Raw genomic sequence first — 26,075 nt, forward strand, 5'->3', positions numbered from 1 at the left:
GGTAGTGTAGGCAGTAAGGGGAGTGGGCCGCACCAAATTCGTCAGGAAGGGGACACTATCAAACTGTAATTTAAAGTAATCACGTAAGGTGCTCTAGAGTGCACACGTTAGGAAGGGGTATCTGAGCGCTTACTCTCCGGGAATTTTGGACCCTCGCGCCTTTGCCTGGCTTGCTTTCGCAGCGGCCTGCGCTCGCGCTCCCCCCGGAAGTGCAGGACCGGACTTCCGGTGGGCTCCGGGCGTCCGCGCGAGGCGGCGGCGGCGGCGGCGGCGGCGGCTGCTGTGAGGAGGCGGTGGCGGCTCCCACCGTAACGTTCCCTGACGAAGCGCATCTGCGAGGCGGAGGCGTCCACCATGGTGAGCGGCCGGGCGGGCAGGGCGGGCAGGGCGGGCCGGGGCCGGGGTCGGGGCCGGGCGGACGGACGTGGCGGCCGCGGAGGTGCCGAGTCACCGGCCTGAGCCCGCCGCCGCTCGGGACTGAACGCAGTCTTGCTTGTGTAGACCCTAGATGGCTTCCCGCGAACAAGCCCCGGATCGGCTGGGGAGTTGTAGCGGGAAGGGGAGAGCTCATGGGCCAGTCCCGCGAGCTCGGTCCTGCCGGCCTGCGGCCCCGCCCCGCCGCCCTGGGCACCGCGGCCCCGAGACCCCTCATCCTTTGGGCCCCGGCGGCGCCCCCGGAGGGAGGGAGGTGGCCGCCGCGTCGGCGCGAGAACCACGAGGTTTAGGGAGGCGCGTAGTGTAGGCCACGAACGCGGGCAGTGGGGACTTGAAGCCGGGTATGCCTGCAGAGCTGTGTCAGCACCGCGCCGGGCGCTGCCGGTGTCACGGGTTTATCGCATGCGAGTTTATCCTTAGTGTGTCGGTGTCGGGTCCCCTCTCTCTCCTCAGGGTTAGCCACCTAACAGCTGAACACCAGCCGTGCGCCGGGCAGTGTGCTGGCGCCGGGGCTGTAGAGGGAAGTGGGACCGGGGCGGGAGGTTAGGTCCGTGGGTGGATGCGGGGCAGGTTGGCACCCGGTGTTCAGTACTTTGTGTCCATTTCCCTCTTTCGTGTTGCAAAGAGAAGACAGGGCTTAGATGGGGGGGGGATGTAGTGAGGAGGCCCCCACTCCTCTCCCTTCTTTTCGTCCAGAACGATGCTTCTGGCCAAGATTTTGTCGAACAGAATTCTGGTTAAAAGGAGAGGCACGGGTGTGAAAACTACTTTGCTGGCGCTCCAGGGAGTGGAGAACCATTGGAGAGTTTAAGCAGGAGCTGCATCTGCATCTGTGGAAGACAGCTGGCTCAGCTTGCTGATTTTGGAATTGCTAGTAAACTGTCTCATCAATACCTGATTTTTCCTCTACTTAGTGTACAGTTAGAATCAAGTCAGGAAATACTCGTCTGTTTAAAAGTTTTTTAGCTTGTAAAAAAATATGTACCATAAATTTACCATTTATAAGTGTACAGTTTAGTGGTGTTAAGTATATTCACGTTGTTGTGTAATGGATGTCCAGAACTTTTTGGTCTTGAAAAACTGAAACTCTCTTCCCATTAAACAATTCCCCCTCCCCCTAGCCCCTGGCAACCACCATAGTTTTTGTCTCTGAACTTGACTGGTTACTCTAAGTACCTCATATAAGTGGAATCCTACAGTGTTTGTTCTTCTGTGTCTGTCTTATTTCACTGAGCATTATGTCCTGAGTTATTATTCCACTGAGTTCATTACCGTTGTAGCATGTGTTGGAATTTCCTCCTTTTTAGGGCTGAACAATATTTCATTGTATGGATGGACATTTTCTTTATTCACTCATTTGGTGATGGGCATTTGGGTAGTTTCCAACTCTTGACTATTGTGAAGAGCGCTGCTGTGAACCTGGGTGTACAAATACACCTTCAAGACCCTACTTCCAATTCTTTTGGGTATATATTCTATTGTGCAATTTTATATCCTTTCTTTTTGACACATCACAGTAGTTGCAGTGCTTTGGGAAGACCCTAGATTGTTGACAGCATGTGTTCTGAGCCTCATCATAACCTACAACGTAAGAGCTGGGATCTTACTTTTGTGATAGCACCATGTCTAGGCTTTACTTATGAAAGGCATGGAGGGGGTGCTGTGGTGTGGCGCCACGTGAGAGCACTTTGGAGGGGTGCTAGCCCTGGCCCTGGGCAGAGCAGGGAAGGTTCCCAGAGCAAGGAAAGGGTGGTCCTGGAAGCCAGGGGGAGGGGTGCAGACCTGTGCACCTGCTCTTACCACTGTTCCCTGTTTTCTGCCTGCTCCCTCTCCTGGCTTCAGGTCTCTGCAGAGAAGTGCTTCCTGACCACCCACTTAAAACAGCGTTCCCAGGAGCTCTCTTGTGCTCAGAATACTGACACACAGATGGTTTTCTGTTCTTGTTTCCCTTGTCTTGAATGTCAGCTCTGCCGGGGGGCAGAGGTTGTAGCTCTTTTGTTGGTGATGTTTACTTGGTGCTTGGAGACCAGAACCCGGCAGATAGTGGCACTCCTAAACGGGGTGAGGAGAGGAAAAGTGGTCCAGGCCAAGGGAGCAGCCCGGCAGGGTCGTGGCCGTCATAGGAGACCTGGGGGACGGGAGACCTGGGGGATGGGGGGCGGGGGGTGAAAGAGGTGAAGGACAGGCTTGCTGGGGGCAGTTTTATACTTTAGTAAGATGCACTGTCTGAATATGGTGGGGAAGAGGTTGCTGGGACAGACTGGACGCGCCAGCTGGCAGAAGCCGCTGTGAGGTGCGTCCTGCTCCCAGGAGGTGCTCACTGGGTGCAGGTTTGTCTTGCTCTTGAGCGTTGACACCCTGACCCACTCTAGCTGTTGACAGAAGAAACGTGTCTTCGTTCTGTGTTAACTGCAGCATCTCTTCCCTCCTTTCAGTTCTCCTTCAACATGTTTGACCACCCGATTCCCCGGGTCTTCCAGAACCGCTTCTCCACGCAGTACCGCTGCTTCTCCGTGTCCATGCTCGCGGGGCCTAATGACAGGTCAGATGTGGAGAAAGGAGGGAAGAGTATGTGCTGTTTTTATTTTGAATCGTAACCTTTCCTGCCCTAGGCCTGCAGTGCTCATAGTCCTTGGCAGCTCTCATTTTGCATGTGTGACGGAGGCTAGTTACCGTCAAGATGTCGTCAAGGTGTCCTGGCTAAGGGGTGTGGGGAGGGGTCCTAATTATGATTAGATTTATGGCTGATAGCCATTTTGTTTCACCAAATAAAGTATAGCTAGTAAAACTTGTTGTGAACAATCATGAAATTCCGGCTGCCTCACAGGTATTGTTTAATACTTTCATTAAGCTATAACAGGAAGTGCACTTTGACTTTTGTTCTATTGTTTTAATTTTTCATTTCTTAATATCTCCTAAATGTTCTTTCCACAGTAATTATGCCACCCTCAGCCCTCGACCAACTCAGTAAGTACTTTCTACCTGACTTGAGAACAGAGGTGATGTGAACGTGGGCGCTGGGACCAGGCACAGACCCCTCGCCGCCCAGGCAGAGGCATCTTTCGGCGAGGCTGGTTGGGAATTGTCCCTGGAGGGTGCTAGCTGGGCTGGGAGGCCGGGGCCAGTGGGCGCTCGGCTCTGGGTCCACTCCTCTGGCACCCCCACCCCACCCCGGGTCCTATTAGGACTAAAGGAAGGTGTGAGCACTGGTGCTCTTCACGCTGATGGGGCAGCCGATGTCCTTGGCTGCACGCACTAAATTTTCCCCTAAAGGATGGTGGCGGCCCCCAAGAGGACGCCGCGTGCAGGTCTTTCATCTCCCCAAGCCTCTTGCCTCAGCTACAGCCACAGTTCTAACCCCTCTTCCCCAGGAGCTGCTCCCCTTGCCCCGTCCTGCCTCTTACCAGGAGCAAGAAAGGCCCAGGGTTGGGAGATTGGCCATGTTTTTCCCCCTTTCCCCAACTCCCCACTCCCATGGGAGCAGCTCAGAGACCTCACACCCCTGGCCCCACTCCACCCGGACTAGGATGCCCCAACCATGGGCACAGTCATTGCCTTTTGAGACTTGGGGGTCTTTTTGGTGTGGGTTCTGAGGCAGGAGATGTGGTGGCTTCTGGGCCAGGAGGGTCCACGCTCTGTGTCGGGTGCACATTGGGCAGCTCGGTAAGGGCCAGGTGCCAGCTCTGGTGTGGCTCCAGCTTGGGCTCTGCACCTTGCCCAGCCTGACTCCAGGCTAGTGACTGGGCCTTTCTGGACCTTGGTGTCCTCACCTTTAAATGGGGGCATGACGCCATCTGTGGGGACTGCTCTGCGGCAGGAGTGCCTCCTGGATGGTACCTGTGGTGTGTGTGTAAACAGCCAGGGCCCTGTGGCACCAGGCAGGGGCAGGAAGTGGCCCTTAGCCAGCAGGGCCTAACTGACGGCAGCAGTGGCTGCACCCGCAGAGGGAGGCCTTTAGCTCTGCCAGAGGGTGGGTAGAGCGGGGGGCACAGCCCTCAGGCAGGCCCGTGTCGTCCCCTCTGTCGTCCCAGAGCGGGGAGCAGGGCCCTGAGAGTCTGCCTTATGTGTGGAGCTGACCCAGGACTAAGACCAGGTGTGTTGGCATGTGGGTATGAGAGGAGACTGGGGGATTGGGACAGTGGGGCTTAGTTCAGTGCCGTGCAGACCTCGTAAGTCATGGAAGGAGCTGTCCAGATGAGATCTCACGGGGAGTCCTGGTTTGTAAAAAGGGTCGCTGCTCAGGGTGGAGGAGGTGAGGGTGTGTGGAAGACTCGGACTCCCCAAGGCACTTCTCTAAATCAAAAAAATGCAGTTTGAAAACTACTGGACTGAGGAACATGGGGGTCTCTTCCAATGGCAAGAATCTCGGACCCTTGGTTGGAGCCTGATCAATCCATTCACCCTGACCCACCTCAGTCCACTCCACGGCTCCACAGCCGGGAGGTGCCCTGATGACGGAGGGCCTGGCGTCCAGGCCCTTGGCCACCACTGCCAGTATTCCAGTCGCCCTTGGTGATGGGGGGACAGCCTCCCACCCAGACTCATTATCCAATTTGCTTCTCCAAATTTTTCGGGAGATCCCAAATGGAGTCTACCGTACCTCCTGCCACTAAGTCAACTTTTGTTGCCACGTTTGCCTAAATCTACAGGCTAAAGTTGGTCTCAGTGGTCAAGCCCCAGACCTGGGCCAGCGGCCTAGGTTGACCCCCAGCATGGCCATTCCTGGGCTGTGTGACCCTGGGGCACGTTGCCAGACCTGTGTGCCTTAGTCCCCCATAGATAAAGGGGCGAGGACAGTACCCACCTCACTGTCCCGTGAAGGCTGAGCAAGGGCCTGGCACAAGGCAACACGGTCCTGTCGGTCTGTCCCGGACCGCTCCCCCAGGTTACTGACTCTCCTGGGTCCTCCTGCCTTGCAGCGCCAGCCCCTCCTTTCTGCGCCCCCTGAACTCCTGAGTCAGCAGGCCTCCAACCCCACACATGGCCCCCACCTCAGGACCCCTGGTGGGAGGGGACACACTGGGTCCCTGCTGCAAGCCCACACTGCTGACCGGTCCTGCCCTGCCTGCTCCCCCCAGCTGCTCACACACCCGGTCCCTGTGCCCAGTCTCGCCTGGTTGCCAGCAGTTCCTGAACCAGCCTGGCTCCCCTCCCTCTATGCCTTTGCTTGGGCTGCTTTCTCTGCTGGACTTCCTCCCCTGGAGGACATCCCCCAGCATCTATCCTGGCTGCGCTGCCTCCGGCCCCACCCTTCCCCGGCACGAGCATCTGGGCATGCTCTGGTCTTCTAACTGGAAACCTCTGAAGGAGGGATTTTGCCCAGCACCTTGTTGGCACTTAAACTGTTCGTGAATAAACAAACACATCACTTTTTAAAAGTGGGATTTCTGACATTCAAAAGTATAAGCTGGTGCTGCGTTCCTGACTCAGCGAACGTTCCTGAGGTCTGGCAGGAGTGCGGGGTCTGCTGGGTGGTTAGACACCCAGGGGCTCAGTACCACGTAGGTCCCAGTGCCTGCTTGGGGAGGGAGGCACTTCCCCGGGGAGGGTCTGGGGACAGGGTTTCTCTCCCTGGAAGAAGCCGAGCCTCATGCCTCGCTCTTCGTTTCAGGCCGACTTAACATCACCTACCCCATGCTGTTCAAACTGACCAACAAGAACTCGGACCGCATGACGCACTGTGGCGTGCTGGAGTTTGTGGCTGACGAGGGCATCTGCTACCTCCCGCACTGGGTGAGTGGCCCCTGGCTGCCACGTGGGGTGGCAGGGACACCCTCCGCCTGTGCACAGTCCTGCCCCCGCAGCAGAGGGACGCGCCTCACCTCAAACATCACATGCGGCTGTGGACACGGTGCGCCCGGAGCTGGGGATGGCTGCTCACCTAGTGGCCTGGAACCCACAGCCGTGCTGTTCTTAACTGCCATTTTCTGTGTCAGGCTTTTTTTAAAACAATGGAGCAGGAGTATTTTTCATGTGGTCTTGAGTACAGAGTTTTAGATTTTTATAAGTTTTCTCATCCCTTTAGTAGTTTGTCTGCCCAGTTCTGTCACTGTGTGTGTGTGTGTATGTGTGTGTGTGTGTAGACACTTGTCTGTACCTGAGTCTGTCTAAAGCACTCAGCCTCATTGCCATGGGAATGAAGGCTCTCTGCACTTAGGCTGGTCCGATGCCATCCATGTCCAGAGGCAGGCGCGCCTGCACTGTAGGGTGGGGCCTGCAGCAGCCGGAAGTCTGCGGGGGCGGGGCTGGGGGGGCCCGGGCCCCACCACCCCCAGTGTGAGGGCCCCACGGCTACCCTGCTCCATCCTGGGCCTGGGCGTGTCCCTTTGACCTTAAGCACTGTCTTCTGTGACAGCTGGCCACAGTCAGTGTTGTAGGTGCTTCGAAGGTGCCTGAGGGCCCTTGTCTTTATAAGGTCTTATGCGGAAACCCAGTGTTCTAGACCGTGTAGGGAGGAGGGTCTCCAGGCAAAGGCTGGCTTGGCTCTTTCCTTCCCTCCCCCCTCAGCCCAGCCCCCACTCTCACAGCTCTGGCACGCTCAGCATTGGGAAACCCACAGAGGGGACTTTGTGTCCTTTTCTTCATACTCATTTATGTCGGGGTGCTCAGAGACCCCTCAGTCTGCGGGCGGAGTTGGGAACGCACCCCAAAGCCTCCCTGCCGCTAGGGAGATGCTCTGAAGAGCATCCCACCTCTCCTGCACAGCCAAGGGTCCCCGCCGCAGCAATGGCTAACCTTCTAAAGGAGTGGCCTTAACTCATATTTTGAGATTAAATATGAATAGAAGTTTGAAGGTTCCTCCTCTCCTGCAGTGGTGACCTTGCCCTTGCCCATTTCCCCTGGGCCATTGCCCCTCCTGAGCCTGGGTCCTTCCTGAGTGCTAAGCCCAGCTGGTGTCCTGTGCTGCTTCCTTGACCACAGGGGAACTCTTAGTCACTCCTCAAAGCCCAGACCCAACCCGGTTCCCTGCTCACGTGCCCGCATCTCGCGTCACAGGCACCAGGCCTTGTCCCACTATCTGTGGAGCGCCATGGGTGGCTGAAGTGTTGGGCAGTGTAAGCTTCCCCAGGCCCCTCTGTGGCCCGTCCTTAGTGAAAGAGAAGGGGGGACACTGTTCCTGTAAGGCTTTTCCTCCAACCTACAGATTTGGAGTTTGGCTGGACCCGTGTCCAGGCTCTCAGACCACTTTGGGCCAGAAAGCTAATTGGATCCTTTTGCCTGGAAACATCCCATCCCCGGGGAAGCCTCTGTAGGTAGCATGGAGCTGCCTGCCATCCTCTTCCTGGGCTGGCCTTGCAGCTCTTGCCAGGAGCAGGTGGTGCCTGGGATTTCCCAGCTGCTGCTGCAGAGCCGGCTCGAGGGTCTCCTGACCCCAGTGAGTGTTTGAGCAGGTGCTTTCTTTCTGTCAGCTGAGTGGCAGGCTCCATCCCACCCAGAGCTCCAGGCAGCCCTGGTGGATGGGCAGAGAGCAGGCGCTGGTGGACAGACGAGGTCAGCTATGACCTGAAAGCTGTGGAACCTGGGTGGGTGCGTGGAGCTCCCCATGTGGCCCTTGCTAGCTGTGTACGTTTGAAGCTTTTTTTAAGAAGGTTTGAAATAAGAAAAGCAAAAAAACATTCCAGGATGCGCAGGGGTGCTCATTTCTCGGATCCCGAGCTTCAGGTCCTTGCTAGGTCCTGGCTCCCTGTGCCCCAGGACCTTGGGCCCATGTTTGTCTCTCTGTCTCATTTCTCATCTGACCTCTACCTGATAGGGTGGCTCCACAGATGCCCAAGGCCTAGGCTGGAGCAGACACCCAAGGCCTAGGCTGTGGGCTGTCCCTGGCAAGGCCAGCCTGCCTGGGGCTGTCATCCTCCCACCTCCAGTGTAGCCCAGCTGGCCCTGGGGCCTTGGGAGTCAGGTGAAGTTGCGGGAGTGGGGGTGGGGGGAGGTGTCCCTGTGGAAATGCTCCGGCCCTGGGAGGCCAAAAGCTGGCGGATGAGCTCGCACCTGGCACCCTTCCAGCGAGTGGTTTCTTCAGGCGTTCCCACTGTGGTGGCCCTGGCCGCACCCCTACTGCCTCCTGTCTTCTTCCCCTTCCAGATGATGCAGAACCTGCTGCTGGAGGAGGGGGGCCTGGTTCAGGTAGAGAGCGTCAACCTGCAGGTAGCCACGTACTCCAAGTTCCAGCCCCAGAGCCCCGACTTCCTGGACATCACCAACCCCAAGGCTGTGTATCCTTCTGAAGTGGAACGTGTTCCTCTGAGCTGGGGAGGGCTGTGCCAGCTGGTGGCGGGAGACAGTGAGCCCTTGGTTGGGTCTGTGCCTGCTTTGGGGACCACACACTTGTCGTGATTGACATTGTGACATGAGAACAATGGCGTGGGGCCAGCCCGTCTACATGGTTCAGGGGCCTCATGAGCATGCTGAGCGCTCTCTGGACACTTCCCGGAGGGCAGGTGGAGCCCTTCCTCTGGGTGGCCGATGACGCTGGCAAAAAGCCCAGTGTGTTCTGGTCGGAGGGCAGCTCGTCTGCCTCTCAGCTCCCCTGTGCTCAGGCATGGGGAGCCCTGTCTTAGTACGTTTTCTGTCTCTCAGCAGAGGAAAGCAAAGGCATCAGGTCTTAGTGATTTTTTGTGTGTTCTCTGAACGTAAGCCAGCCGTGTGTGTGGTCACTCCACCTATTTATTGTTAAAAAGGCATGCTTGTAAAAAACTCAGTTGAACAACACAGATTGTTTAAAAAAAAAAAAAGCTACTTCCACCCTCCCCACCTGCGCCCTGTCCCCAGCCAGAGCCAGGAGCACGCTGCTGCTGCTGGCCATGTCCCAGATGCCACTTGGCTGTGTGGAGGCCTCCGCTGGCCGTGTCTGTGGACGGGCATGTCAAGCCCCCTGTGTTGGGCATACAGGGTACTGGGCGCTCTGCTCACAGCAGGTGTGGACAGTGCCCATGCCCGGGACTGGGGCCTGCCGGCCTCTGCACTGCAGCCCCTTGTATGTTCTCCGGTATGGAGTCCTTTTGCTTGTGCTGGAGCACACACGACCATGTTGCTTTCAGAGACAGTGTCTCTTGGCACAGTTACTCGTGACTGCAGAGAAAGGGTGCCCCTTCCATGGGACGCGGTGTGCCAGGCTCTGCTCAAGGTCTGAGTCCAGGCAGTGCAGAGCTGGCTCCGCCCTCGGGCCCTGGGGGCCACGTCCAGCAGCTCAGCGTCACCAGGAGGAGTCGAGGGAAGGGCACCCCTGCAGCTGGCATTGCACACAGGGGGGCAAAGAGGGCGTGTACCCCAGACTCTTCATGAAGCTGCTAGCAACCAGGGAGGCCGTTTGACAAAGAGAAGTGAACGTAGACACGGGCTCCTCTGCCCTCAGCCTCTCACCCAGGTGTACTGCGTCTCAGTGGCACATCTGGAGCCATGTTTTGTGTTTGACCTTTGTATTTAAAACAATTCTGTAAATTGACGAGGATGACATGATTAAAATATTCCATTTGATTGGGCATTATTCCCTTGCCTGGGCATTTGGGTTACTCAATTTTTAAGAATTTATTATTATTTACTATTATAAAAAGGGCTTACAGGCTACTTTTTCTTTAAAATTTTTATTATTAAATATTTTTATTTGAAACATATCACTAAATATGGTTATCACCCAAAAGATAGAAACAACAAAAGTGTAAATGAAAACATCTTTGCTTTTGGGGGACTTTTGAGGGGACTTATCTGTTTTTCAATTTTTTTTTCCCCCTGTGCTCCCATAGGATTTTTAAAATCAACTTGTTGAGGTGTAATTTACATGCAGTACACTTGAGCGAGTTTGACAGATGCATCCCCTGTGTATTCAGAGCTTGGCTGTCCTCCCAGAAGGGCCTTTGTGCCCCTTTAGGCCCATCCTCAGCCAACCCTCAGCCCCAACAGCCTCGGCTGCCTCCCACCTCAGAAATCTGCCTTTCTCGGGGTTTGGCGGGGGTCTCACTGCTCTGTGGCTGGTTCTTCCCCAGAGTGAGGTTCACCCCATTACCGTGTGTTAGAGCTGCTTCCTTCTCGTTGCTGAGTAATGGCCACGTGTCTTTGAGCCCCAGCTGGGCACACGTCTGTCCGTTACACAGTGTGACCCAATCCTCTAAATGCCTTGTGGAAACTTGTTTCAGATTTGAGGGCTCCATCTTGCTATGTTGCCTTGACAGTGTGTGTCTGCAGGTTAGAAAACGCATTGAGAAACTTTGCGTGTCTGACCACCGGGGATGTGATTGCCATCAACTACAATGAGAAGGTGAGTGTCTTAGCCTTTCAGATGCCGGGGCCCTCACAGCTGTGAACAGGAGACTATGCGCTCTCTCTCACACACAGGATCAGACGCCAGTTACTCCCCGGTGTCATGTAGGGATCCATCGTGTTCTCTGACAGTTTCCTTCTGTTTGAAGCATCCGATACTAAGAATCCTACTGTTCAATTTTGTGGATTTTGAAACACACTTTTATATTTTTTTGTAAACTAATAATCTTGTTCCCTTTACCTTCGTGGGGACGTTTTAGGTATTGTCTAACTTAGCTGAATACGTTAAACTTTTCTTTTTTTTTTTTTGGCTGCATTGGGTCTTCATTGCTGGGCGCAGGCTTTCTCTAGTTGCGGCGAGCAGGGGCTACTCTTTGTTGCGGTGTGCTTGCTGCTCATTGTGGTGGCTTCTCTTGTTGCAGAGCCTGGGCTTAGTTGCTCCGCGGCATGTGGGATCTTCCTGGATCAGGGCTCAAACTCGTATCCCCTGCATTGACAGGCAGATTCTTAACCTCTGTGCCACAGGGAATCCCAAGCTTTCTTGATTAATTACAGGCAGCCTTAATGTCATTGTTCTTAAAATATTAAGGCAGTAAAAAATGCTGAAACAAAAATTGATGATGAAAGATATCGTTGACCTTTTTGCACTGAAAGGGAAGGTGAGTTACTCAGGTATACATAGAATTGAAATGCACGTCCGGGCTTCTGCTTTTGGAAGTACGGAAGGCTAGACGCTCTGAAGGGCCCTTCTGAGAAGACTCAGCAGGCGTGTGCAGAGGGCAAATGACCACATCAGTGCATGGTGGAAGGTCTGGATCAAGGCATCCACATGAAACTGGGGCCCTTAAAGGGGCCAAAATAGATGCAGAGGTGGGTGCTGTCCTCATCCCAGGCTTTCTGAAAACAGCACCCCCAGTTTCGTTGAGCCCTCAGGGTTGCTATAGATTGAACCAGCAAACAGGAACTCCTTATAAGACCACCAGACACCCAAAGCAAAGACAGCAAAAGCAGATTTAGGCCTTTAAGAAATCACAATTGGGACCTTCAGGTGCAAAGATAAAATAACTATGTAAAAAATGTTCAAAAAAATTTTTTAATGGAATCATAAAATTTAGCAAGCAGCAAAAGTCTATCCAAAATATCCAGGATTATTTGAAAAGCAGTCAGAGGGTTAAACAACAGCCAACAAAGGATTAGCGAAGGGGAAGTTGAATCTGCAGGAGTGACTTAGGTGTCTGCACAGAGAAGCACGGCAGCAACGTGAGCAGCTGAGGTTTGGGAGATCCTGAGAAAACCAAACGTGCCCAGTGAAAACCCCAGTGGGAGAGAACGGAGGGCGGAACTACTGTGAAGAGATGAGTGGAGTTGTTCCAGAATTGGCCTACAGCTCACGCTTACAGGGAGTTTAGTGTCCACCAGGCCGGGTAGTTACAGGTGCCGAGCACCAGATGTGGAGAGATGAGCAGAGGAGATCCAGCACTTAGAGAAGAACAGCACATGGCAGGCCTGTCAATAGCAAACGTTGCCTCCCCACGCGGCAGAGGAGCTCCAGAGGCTGCAAGAAAGTAACTGTCATCAAACCTTCTTTAAAGAATAGGGTAGGGCTTCCCTGGTGGCGCAGTGGTTGAGAGTCCGCCTGCCGATGCAGAGGACGCAGGTTCCTGCCCCGGTCCGGGAAGATCCCACATGCCGCGGAGCGGCTAGGCCCGTGAGCCATGGCCGCTGAGCCTGCGCGTCCGGGGCCTATGCTCCGCAACGGGAGAGGCCACAACAGTGAGAGGCCCGCGTACCGCAAAAAAAAAAAAAAAAAAAAAAAAGAATAGGGTAAAATCAAAATGTATTCAGATAAAATCTGAGAGAATTTATTTACCAGTGAAACTTCACAAGCATGTGCTTTAGGAATAAGCATTAGCCTAGAAGGAAAGAGTAAGGTGTTGGAAGAACCAATAAACCAGCAAATGTGAGGTAAATTGTGGTAAACATTGCCATTTAAATCCATAACTGTTTAATAAATGCAGTTTAAAAGATGGCACCTGAAACACTGGAAAAGAATAAGTCTTGAGGGTTATTTAGAATTCAGGTGTTCTCTACACTTCAATAAAGGTAAATCAGTAAAAATACATGTTGAATGTGTAAAAGTTTAAGATTACTGTTTTAGATACAGAATGACAACACCTAGTATACCATAAATATCACAAAAGTCCTTAGCCTTAACTACGTGCAACATAACCTAGTATTTCTACTGTACTGTGTTCCAATATTTTTCTTTACTAGTTCTGGTTGCAGCGTAGTTGGTTTTATGACTCACTAGTTAGCTGCGACCTGCAGTTTGAAAACACGCTGACTGGTAAAGGTGACCACATGCCCAGGAGCCACAGACACGGATGTTCATGCCGCCTTGTCCGTGGCAGCAGAACCACTGGAGGCAGCCTGTGTTGTGTGGAGAGGTGGTGGGGCATCCACACAGCGACAAACATTCATTTCTATTAGTCACTAGTGAGTAAACGTAAAGCCAGGCGGGGGACATCAAGCCTTCTCACTGTATTTGGGGGACCATCTCCCTCATATTCAGTTTTTTCAATGGTGGGACTGTCCTGACCATTCATTATAAAAGCAAGACATACTCTAGGTAGAGAGAAAGAACCTAAAACAATGCAGGAAAAAGTCCATTCTGCCACCTTTAGTTCCTATCCTTTTGACTTTGTGTGTGTTTTACATGCATGAGATCATCCTCGACACACAGCAGCATAACTGGTTTTCAGCATCTTTTCCTGAATGCTGGCTGCCTGGGATCCCACGTGAATACACCCCACTCATGTAGCCATTCTAGTGATGGGCGTCTTCGGCCTATGCTGCCATGAGCAGTGCTGGAGCAGGCGTTCTTAGAGCACTTTCTCTTTCAGTATTTAGCTAGTTATTTACTTAGGGTTAATTCTTAGAAGTGAACTTTCCTGGGGTAAACACTGAATCTTTTGCAATTTGCTGCATAACTGCCTTGTCTGATTTGAGTCGCTTATGAGAGGTGGTCAGCTAAGTGACAGGCATCAAGGCAGCCACCCACAGGGGCTTTTCCACAGCAAGAGGTGTGGCTGGGGAGGGTGTCATGGAGGTGAATGACGTGTGTGTGCAGGAGCTGGGTAGGGGGCTGCAGCGACACATGTGATGGATGGGCCCAGTGCTGCCACAAAACTGACTGATTTCTCTCTCCCCAGATCTATGAGCTGCGGGTGATGGAGACTAAGCCTGACAGGGCTGTGTCCATCATCGAGTGTGACATGAACGTGAGTGGCCGCGGGAGGAAGGGCGGCTGGGGGCCCTGGGCAGGTGTCATGCAACCCCTGGGATTCTTTGGGGGAACGGGGAGGAAGATGGTGCCGGAACATTGTGAGGAGGCCGCTGACCTTGTGATTGGTGGCAGGGTTGCTGCTGGTTCTGAGATGGCTAGATCCATCAGGATCTCAGCCCTGCGAGGGGCTGAGTCTTCTTGGAGGCTGAGGAAGGTTGCTCAGCTCCGAGTAGTGGGCACAACAGCCCAGCGTGCTGGGTCTTCAGGGAAGGATGCCCAGCAGAAGGGTTCCGTTCTGTCTGGGTCTGTTTAGAGGAGTGGTTGCCGGGGTCCAGGGCAGTGAGGTTGCCTGGAGGGAGAGGGTGTGGTTATGAAAGGGCAGCAGGAGGGGTCCCTGTGGTAATTGAAACTGCTCAGGATCTTGACCCGGGGGTTGGGGGGAGGGGGTGCACTGACCTGCAGTGATGACAAATTGTGAGAACAAAACACAAACCCGCGTGTGCGTGTAAACTGGGGACGTCTGGACGAGGGCTGGGTTGTCTTTGCCGATGTTCTGCTGTGATTTTGTAAAACGTGACCATTGGGGAAATGGGCATACTGTACAAGGCCCCTTCTGTATCGGCTCCAACAACTGCACGTGGACCCACAGTTGTCCCAACTTAGAACAGAAAAGCCACGGAGGCTGAGTGTGGCCTTGTCTCATCGTGCTTTCTTCTTGGGGACACAGGTGGACTTCGATGCTCCACTGGGCTACAAGGAGCCGGAGAGACAAGCCCAGCATGAGGAGGCAGCCGTAAGTCGCTCCTCCGCGTCCCTCCCGAGCTCTGCATAGCTCCCCACCGCCGGTATTGGTCTTTGGAGCGCATCCCAGTGTCTTGGCCTCCTGGCGGTGTTTGGCCTCCACTGGTACCGAGGCAGCCACGTTCTGCTTCCCTCCCAGCCCTGCTCCCGGGGCCCAGTGTGTACCAGCTGTGTTGGGGTGCGGGCACAGCAGGAGCAGTGAGGGAGCCCAAGGGAAGAGCTGGGGGCCCCACTGAGAAGCTCATCCCCATTTTTCTGTCCCTTCCAGGAAGGTGAAGCTGACCACAGCAGCTATGCTGGGGAGCTGGGCTTCCGCGTGAGTGCTGCCATGCAACTGTCTGTTCTCCTGCCATGTCTGTGACACCCTGGGAACCTCAGCTGGGAGCAGGCCTGGGGGACCCCGCACGCGTGTACCCGGCGTCTTCTCAGTTTCCAAACCCTTTTCCATCCACTTTCTTCTGGATCCTCCCAACAACTGCCAGGCAGCCCCAACTTCTTTTAAAAATTTATAGCCTACCGGAGAGCTGAACTAGTACAACAGACACGTATACTCTTCACGTAGATTCACCAGATGTGATCACTCTTGCTTTCTCTCTAAGCCATGTCCTGCACTGTTGGAAAGTCAGTTGCATGTTGACGCTCCGGCACTGCTGTCCTCCCTGGAAACGGAGAGGGGCCGGTGGGCATGGCTCAACCTACTGCCGGGAGGCAGGTCTGCAGAGCTGAGCCGTGGGCCCAGCTGGACCTGTCATCCCTCCTTGGCAGCTGGCGTCCGGGGGTTGAGGCAGGTGGAGGCACCGTCCTTGGGCCAGGAAGCTCCCCTCAGCTCCCAGCAGCCCCCAGAGGGCATGGGTGCTGCAGTCCCGAGGTGGTTCTCTCCTACCCTTGGGGCTTAGCTCATGGCCCCCCCTGCCTGCTTGTCTAGGCCTTCTCCGGCTCCGGGAATAGACTGGATGGGAAGAAGAAGGGTGTAGAGCCCAGCCCCTCCCCAATCAAGCCCGGAGACATCAAGAGGTGGGTCTGCCCTGGCTCTGCTCCACCCGACCCAGGCCCCACAGTGGGGCACCTCACTCAGCTCTGTGGGGGTGTGGGTGCCCCGCCGCCCTCCTCGGTGGGCTGGAACACAGCGTGGCAGAAGTGCATCGGTGCCCCCCCATCATCGCCAGGCTTCTCCCCAAGACCCCCGCAGTCCAGCCCCACCGGCCCCTGATTGGATCTCTCTCCTACTTCTGACCTTTGTGGTTCCGACTTAGTAATATGCCCATTTTCCTCCTTTGTGACTTCAAATAACTGATCCACTTCCCTCAGGAGGCAGGAGCTGCCTCACTTAGTTGTATTTCTATTGTTTGGTCCAGGGACTCTCAGCAGAGTCCCTCCTCTGGTGGCCTGCATGGTTGTGGCAGGGATGAGATCTGTCCCCTGTTGACCATATGAGAGCACACGGAGAATGCCAGAAACGGGTTTGCACGCAGCATCTTAGGGAGTGAAGTGAGTTCAGTGCATGTGTAGCCCTTGCAGTGGGGCATGTGAGGCAGGAGGACACAGATGGTAGACCCTGAGCCTGCAGACCCTGCCCCAGCTGCCTTCCGTTCCCTCCTGGGGGGGTGCTAGGGGGCACCCGTGGGCTGGCCTGAGGCTGGGGGGTGGTGGGTACAGCCACGGACCAGATGGTCACAAATGGATTTTAGTCCCTTCTCCTGACACTAACATTTCTTCTGCTCTGTCTTCTTTATAGAGGAATTCCCAACTATGAATTTAAACTTGGTAAGATCACGTTCATCAGAAATTCACGTCCACTGGTCAAAAAGGTTGAAGAGGTGAGTATGTTTCATGGGTCATGACAAGTTTCATTGGCTACTGGTGACTGAGGAGAGTCTTTCCATTCTGAATGAGGGTGTTTCTGTCATATTTTTCTCTGTTCTGGGGCCCCTCCTCTCCCCAGTGGTCCAACTGTCGAGACTGTGAGGGCTCTGGTGTCCCCTTGCGGCAGTGACCAGCAAGGTTATAGCTCCCTGAGCCCTTGCCGGGTGTCAGGCCCCAGGCCACGTGCTCTATACTGAAATATTTAATCCCCAGGACAGTTTCCTGGGACAGCTGCTGTGATTGTTTGCATTTCCCAGGAGTGAGCCTGAGAGTGCATGAAGGTCAGGGGCAGAGCTCCTGACCACTGCACGGCCATCTCAGTGCCTCCGCACTCCAGAAACGGCCTCCTGCGGCCCGGGGGGCAGGGAGGGGAGCTTCCGTCTTGTGGGCACTTCTCCCGGGTGCTGGAAACTTGCTCGAAAGACTCGGCACAGCCTGCCATTAGACCGCCCAGTCATGGGAGATCAGAGACACCAGAGGGGCAGAAACCACCAGGGAAATAATTGCTCCAAACGGAGGGGCCCACGCCCCGTTGGCAGGTCAGAAGGGGCCACTGAGCATCCAGCGCAGTGGATGGAAACAACTCCAAATTGGGGCAAAGGAAAGACGCTAAAGTCTCCAGGAGGTGGAGATTCTACCACGGGTCACGAATGGCACCATCTTAGCCAGACACAAGCCAGGACATAGTAGAGCAGGGTCCTCAGAATTCTTTGCCCAATTATATGAGCTGAATTGTGTCCCCCAAATTCCTGTGTTGAAGCCCTAACCCCAGCACCTCAAAATGTGATTGTATTTGGAGATAAGGCCTTTACAGAAGTGTGTTAAAAGGAGGGCACTAAGATGGGCCACGTTCCCCTCTGAGGAGACGTGGACACAGAGGAAAGGCCTGAGGACACAGCGAGAAGGCAGCCCCTGCAGGCCCCGGAGAGGGGCCTCAGGAGAGACCACACTGCCGGCACCTGGATCTCTGGCTCCGAGCCTCCAGGCTGTGAGGAGGTGAATGTCTCCCCAGGCCCCCAGCTTGTGATTTGTTCTGGTGGTCCCAGCAATCTAACACCAACCACCCTGTCAGTGAGCCGTATTAGAGGAGAGGTAGGTATTCTCAGTCCCTGAAGATCTCTTCATGCACCCTTTCTCAGGAAGCTACTGAAGACATACCCACTGAATTGAAGGAATAAGAAGTAAGAAAATCCAAAAAAAAAAAGTCAGAAAGCCTTAGACCCAGGAAGCAGGGCATCCCCACAGCAATGTGCAGCCCTGGGGCAGCAGCCCATCCAGGTGGGACAGACCGAAGTTCCCAGAAGACGCACCTTCCTCAAGTGGGTGAAGTGTTCACAAGAGAAAAAGCAGGCTCCGGTGTTGACAGCAGGACAGACGGAGGGCCCTGAAGGAAGGGAAGGCTGCCTGGCTCAGCCACAACTCACCTTTGTGTGGTCGCCACCATGTGAACCTTGTATGGGCCCCACTGCAAACACCAGCTGCATTAGGCGGTGGGCCGGGTGTTGGGGGAGGGTGTGCTGGGGAGCTCAGGATCCTCTTCCACAGACAACGCTTCCCCTGACTAGCAGCAAAGCTCGTGGAAAGATGCCTGGTGTTTTCGAGGGTTCAGAAAAAAGAAGCCGTCTTTCTGCTGGTGGGAGGATAGTTTGGTAGAGTGAGAGCTGCTAAGTCACCATTTTAAAAAGCCTCAAAAATAAGAGCAGCCTTCTAACGAGGAGTTCAACCTCTAGGGAAAATCAAAGTTGTGTGTAGAGACATTCAGCTGCCTGCCAGGGCAGCTTGAATACTGCAGACTTGGAAGTAACAGCTGATGGCAGAACTGCCTGTCCACGGAATGGAATTAGAGGGAACGAGAGCAGCGCACTGCCTTGAGATTGGGGAATTAAGTAGGAAAATAGTTTATGTAAGCATATACAGAACAGTGACTGGAAATGTTCTTTGGCGTGGTTTTTCTTTTAGGGGATGTATTTTTTACATTGAAAATGTAATACCTTTGCAAAAGGATATATACTCAACCTGAGAAAAAAGGCTATGGTAGACAGAGTTGTGATTCCATGGTTTTGTTTTCAATTCAGTAGATTATAACTTGCATTTCTATTTCAAAGACATTTCTTATTATGAATGTGAGAGTAAGGAAAATGGGCAGATGGTACATGAGTCAACAGAATAAAGCATTTCTTATTAAACTTCCAAGGAGTTTCTGAAAATGGTATTTTCTCTTCACACTCAGGATGACGCTGGAGGCAGATTCGTCGCTTTCTCTGGAGAAGGACAGTCTCTGCGTAAAAAGGGAAGAAAGCCATAGGTTGGGACCATTGGCTGATTGGAAAATAAAATAATTGCAACATGCTGGCTTTTAGTTACTGGCTCTGACAGGGACACTCTGTCACTTTAGGTCTGTTTAGAGTTACCTAAGAATTACCAGGTTTCACCTGCAAGTGGACAGCAGGACAGCAGTTTGTGTGCGTGATTTGGGGAAAGAGGAGGCCGTCTCTGAGATCCCTTACTCACGCTCCTTGCTTTCAGCCCTCGGGGCATGCCCACAGCCTCAGCTGGAGCAGAGTTCCCTGATTCCTGCTAAAAACCAGTGAAGGGATTGAATTGCTCTAAGTTGTGGTGGTCTTTCTCTTTTTTTCATTTATCTTTTCTTTCTCCAGGTCATAGCTTAGCTGTTGCCTTTGACCTGGAAAAAAGTGGTTTAAACAGATAAGTGCTCTATAAATAGTGGTCATCCCATTACTCTGGCTGCAATTTAAGTATTTGAGGAAGGGTGTTTCCATTTTTATTTTACATATTGATTTTTTCCCCCCAAGAAACCATTCCTCAGAAGGAAAACTCGACCTGAAAGCATTTCTAACTTTGATTTCATTTGGAAATAACTGGCTCCTTAATGAATCTGTTCTACTGTAAAACAACTTTGTGGTGAAGCACAAATGTGATTATTAGAATAAATGAAAGCTAAAGATACGTTCTTTCTCCTTTCCTACCCCCCACTCCCAGTTTTAATGTATTAAATTTTCCAAAGTTCTGCTGGCCTGTCTTTATTTTTTTTACTAGTATTAATTTAGTTTCAGGTCTTCAATTTCTATAATATGAGCTCTTTCGACATGTTAATTCAATTATTTTCCTCTCTTTGAAAACAATTCTAAATCAAGAATTTCAAATAAAAACAGGCAGTGACTAAAACCTGAATTGCCTCTAAGTGTTTGATTAGGTTCCAACATGGATTGACAGTTGGGCAGGAGGAAGGCCTGCTGGCAGGGGCCCCTCGTTCCACCCTGCCCTTAGGAAAGCACTCCTCTGGGGGCTTCTGGGGAGCGTAGGGAGAAACGAGGCTCTCTGACCCCTGGGGTGGGGGTGGTCGGGCCCAGCAGGGGCTCCCCTTGTTCCTGTTGTAGGCCAAGGGGTCCATCTCTGGACAGGGCTCCCCTCAACACTCAGGAGATGATCCCCTGCAAGACGCCAGCCCAGGGTTCACCCACATGTCCTCAGAGAATGAGCATCAAAGGTCATCATGATGACCAGGGCTGGGCCCTGTGGCCCAAACCCACACCCTTGGCAATGGAAGTGGTTCTGGAAGGCATGGGCACTCTGTAACCTACCTGGCCCTCCACTTCAGGAGTCTTGGTCGCTGACAGAAGTAGAGTAGACACCCTCCTTGGTGGGTGGGCAGCCTTGTTTGCGGATCACATTGGCTACCACATCATTCAATTACATGATGAATGTTATGTAGTGTGCTGGCCCTTGGTTTCTGTCTTCCCTGAGCCACACCCACAGTGTATACAAGGCAAGCACTCCCTGCTTGGGCCAGGGGTGGACCCTGTTGGTGGGTCTTCTGGTGACACGGTAGGGTGCCACTTGTAGGCCTGTACCCTGGCCTGCATCCTTCCTCTCAGGCAGCATTTTCTCCAAGCTTGGTCTGTGACCCAGCGTGGCAGGACTCCTAGTGAAACTGCAGCTGTCTGGCTTGACCCGGACTCACTCCTAGGGGGCCCAGCACCCGCCTTGCAGGGGCCCCAGGGCCAGTGGCTAGGCTGGCGGCAGTTGGAGAACCACTGCAGGGGTGTCGTAGGGCGGTCCTGCGGGCCCACCAGCCTCCTCCCCTTCGCTGTCATTGCCTCGTGCGCATCGCCCCAAGGAGAAACGATGTCTCCCTGCCTTAGTACAGCCTCGACCCTAACGCGACCTCCGGACGCCCACCCTTAAGTCCTGCTGTACCCCGGGCCATACAGCCTCCGCGCCTCTGGCCAGCCTGCGCTGTGCCCGCGCCCGTGGGCCCCCGCTTCCTACCTGGGAGTCACCCCGCCCTCGAGGGGACACAGGCGGGACAAATGCAGCCGTAGGACTGGAGTGGCGACACTGATTCCGGTGCGTGCTGACGAAATGAACCGATCTTTGAGATTATGAAAATAAAGCTGCTGGAACGAACCTGCCCGAGCCGCGTGGTTCCGTCAGAAACGGCCACTGGACGTGAATGTGCAGCCGAGCGACCGCCGGCTCGAGGGGACGCCGAAGTCACCTCCGCCGCGTGGCTAGCCGGGCCTGGTGACCCTGGGGGCATGCCCGGCCCACACCGGCCTCGGCTCCGCCCCAGCCTCCAGGCCCCGCCCACACAGGCCTCCAGGCCCCGCCCTCCCTCGACTGTTATTGGCTGCCAACCCGGACGTCCTGTTCAGTGGCGCGTCTCAAGGAGATGGGCGAGGAGTTAGTGGTGAGATCTCGGGGCTCATTAGTCCCTCCGCCCATCAGTCACGCGGCGGTCCGCGGGCTCAGGAGGCGGGTTAGGCAGTCCCGGGATATGGCGGAAGGTGGAGGCTGGCAGGTAAGTGCGGTGGGACCAGGGGACCCGCGGGGCCAGGTCGGGAGGACGGAGACCGGGTCCGTCCGTGCGGGACGGGCTGGCGCTCACCGGGTCCCCAGCTCACTCCCCCGTCCCCGCAGCCGCCGCGCCCGTGCGAGGCCTACCGCGCCGAGTGGGAGCTCTGCAGCAGCGCCGGCCACTTCCTCCGCCACTATTACGTCCACGGCGAGCGGCCGGCCTGTGGGCAGTGGCGGCGCGACCTGGACAGCTGCCGCGAGTGGGAGGAGCGCCGCAGCGCCGAGGCCCAGGTGACCCGACCCGGCGTGCCGAGCCCTGGAAGACCAGGAACCAGCCCGGGGGCTCGAGACGCTGGGAGAAGGGGGCGGGCCTTAAAAAAGGGGTTCAGTTCCAGCCTCCACGTGTACTGGGGAGCGTGCTTTGATTTATATCCTTAAAAGGTCAGTCTGGCTGCCACGCTGAGAGAGGATATGGTGGAGGTGCTAGAGACCAGTAAGGAGGGGGTTGTGATCCATACATTCAGCAGACACCACTTGGGACGCTCTTGGGGATCCAGGAGTGATGAGAACACAGCCCCTGTCCTCCCGACTCCTACATCGTAGTCTAGGATACAGCAGTGGCCTGGAGCTGATGGGGGTGTGGGTGTGGGTGGGGGGCATGGAGCGAAGCTGTGAAGGCGCAGTGCTCACGGAGCGTGCGGGGGAGGGAGCCAGCAGGACTGCCAAGTGTAAAAGAAAATGACAAGTCCGAGATCAGTGGAAAACAGGAGAGGTAGTTTGCAGCCTATATGGCAAGAGATTAATAACCTTTGTACATATATATATATATCTTTTAAAGATAGCTGTCGCATATCTGTAAGAAAAATGGGAATTATTTCAGAGTAGAAAAGTAGGCAAAGGGCACACAGAAGGAAAAGAAAAGAAAACCAAATAGCCTGATATATATTTAAAATGACAGTAACTGGTTACTGCCCAGCGGAATGTCCATAGGGGTTTGGAGAGTCAGGGCACCTGGGCAGTGTTTGTGGAATGTCAGGTTTTCTGATTATCTAAATGTCAAATGCATACCTTTTGATCCCACAGTTTTACTCCTGGAAGTTTATCCTAGGGAGGTAATTGGGTAACAACTGAAAATTCAAAATGTCCATTGTGTCACCATTTGTAATAGTGCAAAGACCAAAAGTGACCTAAAGTCCAGTAATAGACATTTGACCAGATAACGTCTTCCCCACCACGGAGAAGTACACAGCCATTAAGAAAAATAGATAGTAACCTATCCCCCTGTGGAAAGGTGCTCGCAGTATGTCACTTAATGAGAAAAGCAGGACGTGCACCAGCAAGGAGAAGATTATTCCTTCTTTAGGGAAATGGGTGATAGCCCTGAAATGCGGGCCTCAGATGGGATTGGGGAAGCTGTGAACTTCACCCTGGGAGGGAGGTCTGCAGGGCTTTCATATTTACTTTGCATTTCTGATCGCTTTTTAACAAGAACAATACATTCCATTTGAGACAATAGAGCTTGAGCGAAAACAGATGGAAGAGGTGAAATTCTAAGTGTAAAGTGGCCAGCATAGCACCTGGCACCCCCTGAGGCCTCGTCATGGTTGTGACCTGCTGCCCTGGGTTTACTGGCTGGGGTGGTGGCACCCACTGTCGTGTGTGTGTGTGTGTGCGTGTGTGTGTGTGTGTGTGTGTGTGTGTGTGTGTGTGTGTGTGTGTGTGTGTGTGTCTGTCCGTGTCTGTCTGCCTGTCTCTGGCCTCTTCCCTCCTCTGGCCACTCTTACAGGCTCATCTCTCCTCCTGGCTCAGCCCCCAGCCCCTCTTATCTGGTGAATCTGATTAGGTCAACCGAAGGCATCAAGCCCTGGGGCCCAGGAGAATTAAAAATATCCTCAAAATGGTCATCTGCACAGGTTTTTCACAGTAGCTTGGAGAATGATCTAGATGTGTGTGTAGTAACCACCCCCACCCCACCCCACCCTGCACTCACCAGGGCTTGCTGGGCTGCGTTTGTCATGTGTGTGGGTGGGCACCGAGAGGAGGGAGGTACAGGGCACCTGTGAGGCCACAGGTGACCGGGTCTCCTTTGCAGCGGTCCCTACGTGAGAGCGAGCAGGCGAGAGTCCGGGCTGCACGGAAGCACGGCCTGGTGTGGGCCCCCAGGCAGAGCCCCCCTGCAGACTGGCACCTCCCTCTGCCCCAGGACAACGACCGGTGACAGGCCCAAATAGTCCAGAAGGTCCCTGGGAGCTTCCACCCCAGGGACGTGGGACACAGAGTCCCCATCTCCAGCCTCGCCTGCCCCACCACACTCAGAGCCAGTTCACTCAGCGTGCAGCTCCAGGAAGCCAGGCATCCCTGCGTGTCCCTGTGGGCGGCCAACGGGCAGGCCAAGGGACAGCAGCAAGGAGAGGCCGTCCCAAGGGCTGGGCTCCTCAGCTGAACACTCGAGGGGCAGCCCGGATCCGTGTGGATGCGCAGGTGGCCCTGTATGGCCCTGGTCTGGTGATGGCCACGCAGTACTGGCCGCAGGTGCCCTCCCACCGCGGGCACTTCCTCTGCTCCTCTGTAGGCGCGGGCGGCGTCACCTCCTCGGCCCACGGTTCCAGGACACACAACCTTGTGTAAAGAGGGATCCTAGACTCTTGGCTGAAGACACCCAAGCCCAACACATGGAATTTTGGTCGTCTTCCCTCAGAATTTCCCCTGGTCGTTTTTTGAAAATGTGGAATATATCAAAAGACATTTCACAGGTTTGATTCCAAACAGAAGCTGAAAATTAAATCCACAGTTTAATTTTGAAAGAGTTAGATTTATAACCTGACGTTGTGCTGGCCAGTATTAGAGTTTTGTATGCTTACACTCTTGTAGATGTTTTTAAAATATATGTATTTGAACCAACGGGAACACTAGTTCTTCAGAGGTCTCTTTATTATGGGTGAAACGATTTAGCATCTGTGCCGTGTAACAGGCCCCAGCATGTGGTGCTGAGGGTCAGGCCTGCGGCATCTCAGTGCCTCCCTCACGATCTGGCCAGAGGTGGTGGTTCAACATCATTTTACTTATTCTTGGGGGCAAAATAATCCATCACTTCAGAAGGGCACACATTAAGAGAGTAAAATCTCCCATCATGTGTGTTTGCTCTTGTGTGCCCCAAGTGTCCTTTGTGACTGTGTACCTGTGAGTGGTGGGGTGCACACAAAGGACTCCCACAGCAGAGGTGAGTATAAAGAAGACCCAGGGTCCCCCCGTCGCAGCGGGGAGCCCTGGTGTGTCTGAGGCAACCAGCGTCCGTCCACCGTGGCTGCGTTCACGGGCATTTCTGGCCGAGGAAGAGGAGGAGGAGGAGGGAGGCTGCTACAGCTCCACCTGTGTCCTCCTTTCTCTGAAACCTAGGCAGGGAGGCCGTCAGCCACTCCTGGTGGAGCCGCTCTCCTACTGCTGCTGGGTTAGGGCCTTGGGTGCCTGTGGCCAGGTGCTGGCTCCATCAGGAGTCCCACAACTTCTTGGATGCTGAGCGAGCTCCACCGCAGATGATCGTCACCCTGGAAAATGTTCCTCTGTCCACCCATGTCCACCCCTCATGTCTGCACACCCTGGGACCACAGGCTTGAAACAGACAAGTGGCCTCAGTCCCGTTGAGTTCAGGAGACAGACATGAACATTCAAACATCAGCTGTGAAGAAAATGACAGTGACAAGGCAGAGCATCATCTTTCAAACTCTGGGGATAGAGCCCACAATGATAAGCAGTTTGCATTGTGACCTGGTGCATCCTGTTACATGGCGCGCTGTCACTGAGCTGGGCTTCGCGGAGCAGCACCTGCCCCCACCCTGTGAGATACTGCTGCTGGGCCTGGCTCCATTACATGACGCCGTGAAAGGACGTAATTATAGGGATGCGGACGATTATGGGGCAGCATCCTGTAGTGCAGGACTGCAGGGGTGGCTGTGCTGTGACACGTGGACACACAGATGAGCACAGCCACATCTGGGAGCCTGGACCTACTCTGGCTGCAGTCTATCTCGGTGCTGGCATGACTGGCCCTGTAAGATGTGACACTGAGGGGAGCCGGAGGAACCACACACAGCACCTCCCTGTTGATTTCCAGCCTCTTGTCAATCTATGATTACTTCCAAATAAAAGGTTAAAACAAAACAGCTGCCCATGACCCACTGACTTGATCATACAACCTCGTGGATGAAATCTATAAGTTGGGAGGTGGGGGAGGCTCAGGGTCCGAGGCTAGACCTGGAGGAGGAGGCTGGAGGCTTTAGGCAGAGAAAGGGCCACATGCTGATGAGGTGGGGATGGGGTGTGATTTTCCAGGGTTGGGTAGCCAGGGCCCTCTAGGAAAATGGATAATCTGAATTCTTACTCAGGTGGAGTGTTCCGCTGGTTTGTTTGCACTAAGGTGGTGAAGAACCAAAGCCTTTCTGAGGTGGTGATGCAAGGGGTACAAGTGGACCTCTGCCTACACTGCACCCTGTTAGGCTGCATTATGTACCCCCAGCTCCTCCGGGGAAGGTCTAACCCCCTGGCGCTCTGAGTGAGACTATTTGAAGATGGATCTTTAAAGAGGTGCTTAATGTGAAATGGGGTTGCGTGGGTGGGCCCT

The 26,075-nt window shown here is 54.2% G+C and overlaps 2 protein-coding genes and 1 long non-coding RNA gene across 6 annotated transcripts; 2 read left to right on the forward strand and 1 right to left on the reverse strand.

Annotated features, from left to right (window-relative positions):
- Nucleotides 1-123: 123 nt before the first annotated feature.
- On the forward strand, nt 124-19,831 carry UFD1 (ubiquitin recognition factor in ER associated degradation 1). Of its 3 annotated transcripts, none has more exons than XM_004276002.4 (12): nt 137-357; nt 2,871-3,003; nt 3,370-3,402; nt 6,047-6,168; nt 8,518-8,648; nt 10,615-10,687; nt 13,902-13,970; nt 14,703-14,768; nt 15,045-15,092; nt 15,702-15,790; nt 16,512-16,593; nt 18,870-19,831. In XM_004276002.4, exons 1-12 carry the CDS (start codon nt 355-357, stop codon nt 18,942-18,944), a joined length of 924 nt encoding a protein of 307 aa, XP_004276050.1. In that variant the 5' UTR covers nt 137-354; the 3' UTR covers nt 18,945-19,831. The 3 variants fall into 3 exon arrangements, 2 of the variants coding, with proteins under 2 accessions (XP_004276050.1, XP_049554200.1); XM_049698243.1 differs by lacking the exon at nt 137-357 and adding an exon at nt 1,883-1,901; XR_007471807.1 differs by lacking the exon at nt 15,702-15,790 and having other exon boundaries at nt 124-357.
- Nucleotides 18,684-21,069, reverse strand: LOC117203730 (uncharacterized). Its single transcript, XR_004486619.2, has 2 exons — nt 20,930-21,069; nt 18,684-18,917 (listed from the first exon to the last, which is right to left on the reverse strand). It is a non-coding gene; the product is annotated as an uncharacterized LOC117203730 (long non-coding RNA).
- On the forward strand, nt 21,054-24,364 carry C15H22orf39 (chromosome 15 C22orf39 homolog). 2 transcript variants are annotated; one of them, XM_012535299.3, is made up of 3 exons: nt 21,054-21,461; nt 21,581-21,898; nt 23,550-23,659. In XM_012535299.3, the coding sequence occupies exons 1-2, from the start codon at nt 21,333-21,335 to the stop codon at nt 21,893-21,895; spliced, it is 444 nt and encodes a 147-aa protein (XP_012390753.2). In that variant the 5' UTR covers nt 21,054-21,332; the 3' UTR covers nt 21,896-21,898; nt 23,550-23,659. The 2 variants fall into 2 exon arrangements, with proteins under 2 accessions (XP_012390753.2, XP_004276127.2); XM_004276079.4 differs by having other exon boundaries at nt 21,059-21,461; nt 21,581-21,748; nt 23,550-24,364.
- Nucleotides 24,365-26,075: the final 1,711 nt, after the last annotated feature.

The sequence above is a fragment of the Orcinus orca genome, chromosome 15 (genome assembly GCF_937001465.1).
Source record: "Orcinus orca chromosome 15, mOrcOrc1.1, whole genome shotgun sequence".
In the NCBI taxonomy this organism is placed as follows: Eukaryota; Metazoa; Chordata; class Mammalia; order Artiodactyla; family Delphinidae; genus Orcinus; species Orcinus orca.

Coding starts and splice junctions, on each gene's coding strand:
- UFD1 (XM_004276002.4), top strand. Junction 15,093..15,701: donor CTGGGGAGCTGGGCTTCCGC/GTGAGTGCTGCC, acceptor CTGCTTGTCTAG/GCCTTCTCCGGCTCCGGGAA. Junction 16,594..18,869: donor TGGTCAAAAAGGTTGAAGAG/GTGAGTATGTTT, acceptor CTTCACACTCAG/GATGACGCTGGAGGCAGATT.
- C15H22orf39 (XM_012535299.3), top strand. CDS start 21,333: ATGGGCGAGGAGTTAGTGGTGAGATCTCGGGGCTCATTAGTCCCTCCG. Junction 21,462..21,580: donor CGGAAGGTGGAGGCTGGCAG/GTAAGTGCGGTG, acceptor CCGTCCCCGCAG/CCGCCGCGCCCGTGCGAGGC.